Source organism: Olea europaea, unplaced genomic scaffold (genome assembly GCF_002742605.1).
Source record: "Olea europaea var. sylvestris unplaced genomic scaffold, O_europaea_v1 scaffold963, whole genome shotgun sequence".
NCBI lineage: Eukaryota > Viridiplantae > Streptophyta > Magnoliopsida > Lamiales > Oleaceae > Olea > Olea europaea.
In genome coordinates, this window is record NW_019268131.1 from 419,554 (window position 1) to 430,142 (window position 10,589).

At 32.3% G+C, this 10,589-nt stretch overlaps 2 protein-coding genes across 2 annotated transcripts; one reads left to right on the forward strand and one right to left on the reverse strand.

Moving 5' to 3' along the window:
• Positions 1 to 6: 6 nt before the first annotated feature.
• On the forward strand, positions 7 to 3,242 carry LOC111392696 (NADH dehydrogenase [ubiquinone] iron-sulfur protein 7, mitochondrial). The gene is made up of 2 exons (XM_023018091.1): positions 7 to 263; positions 2,812 to 3,242. Exons 1-2 carry the CDS (start codon positions 67 to 69, stop codon positions 3,044 to 3,046), a joined length of 432 nt encoding a protein of 143 aa, XP_022873859.1. The 5' UTR covers positions 7 to 66; the 3' UTR covers positions 3,047 to 3,242.
• Positions 3,243 to 6,196: 2,954 nt separating this feature from the next.
• Positions 6,197 to 7,826, reverse strand: LOC111392707. The gene is made up of 4 exons (XM_023018106.1): positions 7,701 to 7,826; positions 7,389 to 7,532; positions 6,974 to 7,123; positions 6,197 to 6,619 (listed from the first exon to the last, which is right to left on the reverse strand). Exons 1-4 carry the CDS (start codon positions 7,824 to 7,826, stop codon positions 6,197 to 6,199), a joined length of 843 nt encoding a protein of 280 aa, XP_022873874.1.
• Positions 7,827 to 10,589: the final 2,763 nt, after the last annotated feature.

Genomic DNA, 10,589 nt, shown 5'->3' on the forward strand with positions numbered 1-10,589 from the left:
TCGTCCTCCTCCCCGGCAGGACTGTCCAAGACGGCGGAGTTTGTGATCTCTAAGGTCGATGATCTGATGAACTGGGCCCGCCGTGGCTCCATCTGGCCCATGACCTTTGGATTGGCCTGCTGCGCCGTGGAGATGATGCACACGGGGGCTGCTCGCTACGATTTGGATCGGTTTGGAATCATTTTTAGGCCTAGTCCACGCCAGTCTGATTGTATGATTGTTGCCGGAACTCTTACTAACAAGATGGCTCCTGCTCTCCGCAAGTAAGTCTTACATTTGATTTACCTTTTTATTTTTTATTTGTTTCTTACATACGTATAGGCTTACATATATTCTATTCATATATTTTTTTGGGTTTTGGATCACTTGTCATTGTTGAATTTGCTTATTTAGGGTTTTGATAAATTGCTTTGACATTGTGCGTTGTATCATCAAATTAGGCTTTTGATAGTTGAGTTGATTACTCGTGTATATTTTGTATAAACTGTTAGTGATTTGGTATGGGAAATTTGGAATGCTGAATTGATAGGTTTCAAGGCATTGTCTTGACGAATTAAGGGTTCCTAATTGTTAAGTGTCTTAGGGTTGGTGAGGTTTCTGAATTTTTGTTTGCAGTTTAATTGACTGAAGGTGCATTCTGCCCTGGTGTTATTCTGCCAATTATAGTAAGAAGAAAAATTCCCTGCAGTTTAATATAAAATGTATGCAGTTAAGTGATTTGGTATTAGAATGCTAAAATTAATATGTTTCAAGGCATAATCTTGAGGGATTAAGGCTGATTAATTGTTAATTGCCTTTTGGTGGTGTGGCTTCTGGATTTTTCTTTGCGTGCTTCATCTTAACTGAAGGTATGCTCGGCCATGATGTTATTTAACCTCCACAGTTTAATAGAAAATATATACAATTACACCCATTGTGGAAAATCAATACTGGTGGGAAAAACATGTTATTTTAATGCCGTGAATCTTCAGCGATGTTAAGCAGTAGCAGTGCATTTGAAGAGTTATTCACATTATATGGTGCATACTGTTCAAGGATGTAGCCATGGGAGGACAAATGCCACAAGAACCCATCCCTGACTTCCTAGATCAATCTCTTCAGTAGGACTGCTACTGTATTGTTATATAGCCTTCTAGACTAATATTTGCAGTTCAAGATGTATACTCACACAGGCCTCCTGTAACATTTACCTTTCTACAGTTCTTAACCCGTGTCTTCCCATGAGCACCAAGCCACCAATCATCTCTTCTTCTTCTTTTTTTTCCTATTCACATAGTAGCATGCAAGACCCAACTCAGCTTGGTACAACTTTAATCACTTTCTGTTTAAGAATACAAGGTGCCTCACATCTTTTAGTAATATTTTTAATGAGGGTAGAGAAAATATTTGAATAATCTACGTAAGCATCTGTGAAAGCAAGTCTTTTGGTTGTTATTCTGGTAATTTTAATGGATACCTGTTAAAAATATAACCATGTGATCATTCAAAAATGCCTACAGAATCAATAAGAGACCTGCATATAATTGATTATTTTTGCTTATCAAAGTGATAAATAGGCCGAGATAACTATTTGCACTGAGACTGGAAATAATCCTACTTAGTAACTAAGTGAATTTAACTTTGAGAAACGTAGTAAAATTTTATTTGGATTGTTTACTCCATATACTCAATTCTTATTCTAATGACAATTTTTATTATCTTACAAACATTATTAGTTATTGAATTATCCCGCAATTATATGAGATGCAAAGAAGGTAGAACTTTACCTTGTGATTCAAACCTTCACTTTCCCCTGCATTTGTTATTAGTTCATTGCAACTCTGAACCATGTTTCATTGCTTCTTTAGGTTTTCCCAAGTAATTTTTCTATATTCTTATATCTTGATATGATACTTCTGCCACCCCACCCCCGCAATGGCCTCTTGGTGTAGAAGAAGCTTTTAGACGAGTTGCGTCTTCCAATGAAGTACGAGTTGATGCAATATTCAACCTTCCAATTCATATTCAGTCACAATGCCTTTACTTCTTAAAGATCATTTTTAAGTTGCTAAAATGGTAGTTGCAGCAATACATTATCTTGTAGAAGTCGATGGACATGTAGTGTGCTGATGTTGGCTTGATATAATTTCTCTCACTCTTTCTTCCTCTGAAGGGGGTTTCGTTGATATTATCCAGGGATAAGTAGACCTGAAGTAATGTTCCAACATTTATGAAATCAATTCTCTCAACCTTTCTTTGATATGTGGTCCTTGCTACAAATGCTGGCTTTGGCGGTTACTTAATGGAAGTTTCTATTTCCCTAATGGAGGATTGTAGGTTAATTGGTATCCTTTCTGGTTGGCTTTTGCAATGATTGAGCCTCCATATGTAAAACTAGTCTAAGCCTGGAATTCCTTGTCATTCCAGGTATTAATGAAATTGCAAACATGATGCAAGTTTTTGGATTAAAGACTTGGGAAATAGACAGGATGCAGAATAATAATATTTTCAGGGGAAATAATTAGAGTTCAACTTTTGCCTTCTACTCGATTAAACTGTGCTAGTATTCTGCATAGAACCATTGGAAGGCACCTTTTACCCAGTAAACTATCCTGGACTAATGACATAGGCGATATAATCATATGACTTCATGCTTTATGAAGACCTTCCTGTCGATGAAACGTAATCCAACAGGGCAACACACTTGCGTGTTGTGGGAATTTTATTTTTTGCTTTCATCACTTTGACTATATGCTGGTATGGGTCGTTCTGATTTCATTTCGAGTACCTAGTTCAAAATGAATGGTTAAACGTGTCAAAATTATCTTACAGGGTGTATGATCAAATGCCTGAGCCAAGGTGGGTGATATCTATGGGAAGCTGTGCAAACGGTGGTGGCTACTACCACTATTCATATTCTGTCGTCCGAGGTTGTGACAGGATCGTCCCAGTCGACATTTATGTTCCTGGTTGCCCACCTACCGCTGAGGCGCTTCTTTATGGGCTTCTCCAGCTGCAGAAGAGGATTAACAGGCGCAAGGATTTCCTCCATTGGTGGACCAAGTGAAGACAGTTACTGCTTTTGGCTGCATGTTTGTGGGAAATAAATTACGCTATGATAGTTTTGCCCTGGCCTCCTGAATAATTCAGACTATTTCGTGTGTGAACCTGTATTATGTTCTTGTATTTTAACAGCTAGTGTTGTCACTGGATTCTACTTGTGGATTTTATTTTTTATATGAATTTCTTGAGAATTATCGGTATTTGGATGCCATTTTTTTATTGTTTCAATCGGTTTCTTGAAGAATAACTTTCTTGTGAAGAAAGGGAAAATATACCGTGGACAGAAGTAGGACATGATTTGGAGTTGTTAAAGATGTGTTTTGATACAAATTATTCGAAAAATATTATTTTACAAACTCATTTTCAACAACGCATTCTTTTTGTGGGCCTATACTTTTTCATGCATTGTTTTTTACTTCATATAATTTCTTCCAAACAAACACCAACACCAGCTACGCTTTAAAGGTGCTTCAATTCGCCATGCTTAAAAATTCCAATATACCTTAAATTCTCTTGCCACAACTACCCATTAGAACTTTTATGTATGAACGATTTGCAAATGATTCTTCTTCTTCTTAAATACATTTCTTGACACTTTTGGCCCATATTTGGTAGGAATTAATCTAAATCAAAGTTAAAAATTTATTTTAATAACATATTTTATGGGTCCTTCAACTTTTTAGTTGTACTTTTCATCAACTTCTATAAAAACTATTAAAAATCTAGTTTTAATATCTACCAAATAGGGGCTCACTGGCTCACAATGCATGACTTGAAAAATATCTAGAAAAGATAAAAAAATTCAAAACGGAAAATTTATAAACTAAAAAAAGCCAATTTAAGAGAGTGGTTTTCTTTTTGAAGAAATTATATAATTCATTATTTCATTCATTATCTTGTCAAGTTAAGAAACCCTTTTATTTAAATAAATAAATAAATAAAATTAATAATAATAAACTGGTAAATAATTTTATATAATAGTAATAAAAAGAAATTATTTTAAAAAATGAAAAAATGAAAAAGAAACTAGTGGGGTTAGTCTGTCTAGGATTTTTGCGAATTAATTGTTCCAATAGTCATTGAACTTAGGCCCATATTTTTTATTGGTAACTAAAATTTCAAATGTTGAGTTTTGATCACTAAACTTAGTTCATGTTTTCGATTGCTCAATGAAATTTAAAATGTTGAGTTTTAGCCATTGAACTTTAAAAAATACTGTACGTACACTAGCATAAATGTATAACTTTGAAAAATATCCAGCTCCTAGTGCTCAAGGAGGCTATGTTCAACCTGGCTATCCTCATTCTCAACCTCCACTTACGCAAATGGGTTATTCTCAAACTGATTCTGGCATACAGCGGCCACCATTATATGGTCCTCCAACCTATGGTGCACCACAATCGACTCAACCTAGCTATGAGCAACAACAGGCACAACTATAAAACAATTCTTACGCTAGTGGGTATTCCCAAACTTCAGCTGACCCAGTTGATGGCTCGACGGGTGGTAGTAGGGATGACAATTTGAACCGTTAAAATCGAAAACCACGGTTAACCGAACCGAATGGGATGAAAAAAATCGAACCGATGGTACAGTGGGACGGATATGATTTTGATTTTAATGAACGAGTTCGTGGTGGTGCGGGTATGGTATTTACGCTGTCGAACTGAAACGGAGCCGATTACCCTCTAAAAAAAAGAACAAAAAAAAAAACACACACACACACACACACAATTGAATTGATTATTGGGCTTTTACACTAATTTTCTATCCAGACAAAAAAAAAATCCTTCTATTACATCTATCTGACTCAGCCGGCCAACCTACTTACTATTAGCCTATAATAATAGCATTAGTATAACAGTATATAAATGCAAACCCTACTCTCTACAAACCACAAACTCAAGCACAGCTCCACTGTATCCATGGTCCAAGTCATTATCGCTTCCGAAAATTTGTTACATTTATTAGTCATTCTATTACTGCTGATCATGTAAAAATAAAGTTCGATATTTTTCTAGACATGCCAGTATTGTCAAGGATGGACGGTTTTGATTTATTGAAATGGTGGAAAGCAAAATCAATAAAATATCCGACTTTACAGAAGGTTGCAAGAGATTTATTAGCCATTCCAGTATTTACTATGGCATCCGAGTCAGCGTTTAGTATAAGTGGTAGATTTGTGAGTCCATATAAAAATAGGCTTCACCAGAAGAATTTAAAAGCTTTCATGTGTGCTTGGGATTAGCTTTGGACTGATACTCATGGTAAGATTTATTGTTTTATATTTGTTATTTGTACACTTCCTTTTATTGTTAATTTTTTTCTATTGTTTGTAAAAAAATTATATTCATTCATCATACTCTAGAGTTTGTGCAATGTTTAACGAGAAGGAAGCTGACGAAAGGTACATTTTTTTTTATTTTAATCTTAGTTAAGATCATTCTAGAATAGGTAGTATCGTTGTATTCTCTACTTACATTTCTTATTTATTATATAGGAATCAACTTTGAATGCTGATCTATGCTAGTAAGACTTGTAAGGGAGAATGAATCAAGTAACCTCGACGCACAATAATTAAGAATGCAGGAAAAGTTTAGTATTATTATATATATAATATTGTTTGTTAAATTTGTATTTTGCAATTAAAAATTGGGATAATGTTTGCATTTTCGTTTGAATTATTGTGTTTTTATTTTTTGACTTTTTTCATAAATTGTTTTATATCAATTTAATGGATGAACTTATAAAAAATAATTTATTTTCGCGGTTATTAACAGAACCGAACCGTGCCGAACCGAACCGATTTACGTGGTTATGATGCGATTATGGTGTGATCAAAAAATTGGTGATGCGGTTATGATTTTGGTTGAACCGACCCATAACTTAACCGTTGCCAACCCTAGGTGGTAGTGCAACTGTAAGTTATGATGCAACACCTAGGGCAAGTTTTGTGATTGTTGGGGCCTGAGGCGAAGTCCGTAAATTGGGACCCCAGCAAGACCAACGTAAATGCAAAATTCTACGGTATATTATGCGACTCATTGCTAACTTCAAAAACTAACATTAAAACAACAACCACATATATTATAGAAAAAATTTATATTATAAACTAATAAAACAACAATGTTTCAAATAATTAGTTAAATACTATTCACCTCGCTATTATAGAGGCAAAAATATCAATCAAATCTGAATAATTTAGCTGCTTAACCATTTCTTTCTCTATTGATAACATAGTCAACCCGTTTAATCTTTCTTGTGACATAGTTGATCGGAGATATGTCTTGATCAACTTCAATTTCGAGAAACCTTTTTCTATAGATGTAACTGTAACCGGTATGATTAACAAAATTTTGTAAGCAATATAAGCATTTGAGAAATAAACATTCAATCTCTTCAAATATTGTAGCACTTCAATTGCTCTTGTTGCTTCACTTTGTAAATAACACCTCAAGACTTGTAACTTCGAACATAAATCATCTCCATTGATGTTCAAACACCCATCATGTTCAAGATATTTATCAAGATTCATACAAGAGTTCAACAAATTTGAAAAAGTTGCACCCCTTATCCTCTTCAAATTAAACAAAAATCCAAATATGTCATTATATTGTTTGAATTGTTCAAATCGAGTCCTCATAGAAGATATAGCTTGATCAATTATAAAACCAAAGTACTCAACTCTAAAAGATTCTCCTCCTGATTGCTTTACCTCATTACTATCGTTTTCATCAAATTACTTTTTTCTTCGAATTATGCATTTTCGGTAAATATAGCTTCAATTCCCATTTCACTTGCCTTTTTTGTCGCTTCATTCATGGCAATAGCAAATCCAATTTCTATATAATCTTCAAGAAATGAAACAAGTCATTGCAAGAAGTCGATAGCATGATCAATGTCCATGGATTGCTTGAAGAAATTTACTCACATTATTGATAGCATGCAACAACCTATACCAGATTACAATGCCAAGCAAGAACTCAATATTCTGAAGTTCATGTATTGCTAACGACTCGACTTCACTTTTCACTTTGGGATCTTTGTTACTTTCTGCCAAATCAAGTAATGCATCTCTTATCTATGCAGTTTGCTCCATTATAGGCTTCACACTCTCAACATGACTTTTCCAACGTGTTTGTGACAATGGCTTCACTGTCAACCGTTATACATTATCTTTGAAAATTTTCCATCGTTTGGTAGAAAAGGAAAACAATGTGTAGATGCGTTGTATCACTCCGAAGAAGGATACAGTTTTGAAACTACAATTTACCATATCACATAATGCTAGTTTAGATTTGAGCCCCACATGGAGTATAGAAAGCTCGAGGATTCATTCCATGTACTCTTCTTTGCACATCTTTGTGCTTCCCGCTCATGTTAGATCCGTCGTCATACACTTGCCCTCTAATTTTATCAATATCCAGATCGAGTTTGATCAAAGCCTTTTGAAGCTCAGTTGCAAGTCCAAGTCTTGTTATGTCATCTACCTTCAAAAATTCAAGTCAATGTTCTTCAAATGTAGGTAAGTTTGCTGAATCATCTATAAATCGTACAATTAAAGACATTTACTCCTCATGATTTGCATCTGGAATACAATCAAATATAACTGCAAAATAATTTTCATGTTCAACTTTCTTAACAATTGAACTTCTCACTTCATTAGCCAACAATTGTATCAACTCATTTTGGATTTTTTTACCAAGATACGTATATTGAATCTCTCTTGCTTTAGCCCGCCAAATGTGCATTATTGGATCAAATTCATTAACCATTTCCACCATTTGTAAAAATAGGCCATTGTTTTGAACATGTAGCCTCTCATCATCTTCTAAAAATGGCAAGGTATTTTTCGTGAGTTATTTCACAATAACGATTATCCTTGTTAATACATGTCTCCAATGTTCTCCTTCTACATCGATCAACAATTCAACATTTTATCAATTGTAGTTTTTGTTCGAAGCCAATTTTCCAATTTACAGTTAGTCATGCAACGTAAATGCTCTTCATTTCTTTCATGACTTTTAATAGACCGATGCAAATTATGTCAATCTTTGAATCCATCATTATCTAGTTAGCCAACTTTGATCACATTTATTGGTGTTTTGAACAACTTGCAACAAAAGCAGAAGATTCTGTCCATAGACACTGAATATACTAGCCATCTTCTATCAACTATTTGCCCATTTGGTAGCAATCGCTTATATTGTGAAGAATCGATATGTCTATTTCTATAGTCTTTCGGAAACAAGATGTCATCAACTCCTCTTAGACCCTTTTCACGTAGTCCCTTATTCTTTTATCAATGATTTTACAATTCCCGGGATCATCCAAATTTAGAGAAAAGTAACCATCTTCTTCCTTATCATCTTCCTCTTATTAGAGACGGTTTCTTCACTTCTTCTTCCTTATCATCTACTTCATTAACATAGGCAGCTTGACTCACTTCTTCATCCTTATCATCTACTTCATTAACATAGGCAGGTTGAATCTCTACTTCATCCTCATTCAACGTATTCACATTGTTACTTTTGAAGTACTTGTCAATATTCCCTGCTTGACTTTGAATTAATGTAATTTTATTTCGTTTCATTTTCCTCTTTTGAGCACCAAACTCATATTTAGAAGGCAAAGTATATGAGTCTATATCTAATGTCCAATGATTAACCTAAAAAATAATTATAAAATATCTCAATCATCTCATAATTACAGTTTTCAATATAGTTACTACGTGCGCATGTGCAATTATTCATCATACAATAACCAATCATATAAGTCGACGAAACTGCAATTATATAAGTCGACAAAGTTTCAAACATTTTCAATCTTTTCAATAACAAGTTAGGATCAATCATTGCTTACCTGAGAAGTGGAATTTCAATGAAAATTGTGAAATTACACCCTTGAAAATGATCCTTTCACAACTTACGAGCTTGAAATAAAAATTTATATAAAATTATGATACTTTAACTTATACGTTATCAAATTTAAGTAAAATTAAATAAAATTAACAAAAAAAAATGTTCTCATAAATTATCAGCTAACAAATATTCATTGAATGTTGGACACAAAACAAATTTAATTCAGCCAAAACAGTATTCTCATCTCATCGTCTGTAATATTTTTTTAAACTTACTAACTTCATCTTTACAAATAGCTTTTATTTCACATAAAAATCTTTAAAATCCTAGCAATGCATATCCCTGCTGTTCTTCCCCATCCTGCAAGAGCAACCAATAGGAAAATAAAATTTCAAAACCAGAAGAAAGTTCTACTCACACTACATTTTTTCCATAATAAAAATGATATATTTTATCGAATAATCAAATGAATGGTTATACTCACACTACATTTTTCCATAAATACACCATATTTTTTTAATTATACTAGTAGTAAATGTGTCACACATCTTATGTATTGCTGAATGATATACGTACTATTTTTGAATTACTAGTACCATTTTTTAAAAATAATACAGGTAATTGATATTGTTAAAGGGAAAATTACAATTGCGTGTATGTGTGTATAAGTTTTTATGAAATTATGTATATAATGTAAAAATTTTGAATAAACTAAAATCTAATGATATAATTACAATAATACTTCTTTCTACACAATTTATTATTATTATTATTATTATTATTATTATTATTATTATTAGTGATCAAATGTCCCAATTAATATATTAATGCAACCCTTAGCACATTTGTTACCTCATTAACACATTAATGCAATCTTTCGATTTTGTAACCTCAATTAAATAATAACATAATGGATGAATTATAATGTAAATCATGAAGATTAATAAGGGCTTTATTGATGAAAAATAAAAATTGCTTTGTTAATGAAAAATAAAAACTCAATGGATGAATTATAATGTAAATCATGAATATTAATAAGAGTTTTGTTGATGAAAAATAAAAAAATTGCTTTGTTAATGGAAAATAAAAATTGTAAGAACAAAATACTCAATTAAATTATAAGTCACTAAATTTTCGTTGATTTTTTTTTTAATTGAACGTTGGTTTTACTCCTTATATTAATTCCAACCCAAATGATAAATATCAATCAAATATTTCACCACTTAAATTAATTCTAAATCAAATGATAAATATTATTTAAATTGGTAATAAGGGCTTTATTGATGAAAATTAAAAATTGTAAAGGAAAAAAATCAATTGAATGTTAGGCATTGAATTTTCGTGTGTAATTTATTTTTTATTCATTGAATGTCCTCATTAATATATTAATGGGACTTTTAAAATATTTGTAACATCAATTAAATAATAACTTAATGGATGGATTATAATGTAAAGCATGAAGATTAAAAAATGATCTGTTGATAAAAAAAAATAAAAACTCATTACATTAATTATAGTGTAAACCTTGAAAATTAATAAGGGTTTTGTTGATGAAAAATAAAACTAATTTGTTGGTGAAAAATAAAAATTGTAAAAGCAAAATGGTCAATTGAATAGTAAGTCACTGATTTTGTTTTTTGTTTTGTTTTTGTTTTTGCTTTTTTTTTTTTTTTTTTTTTTTTTTTT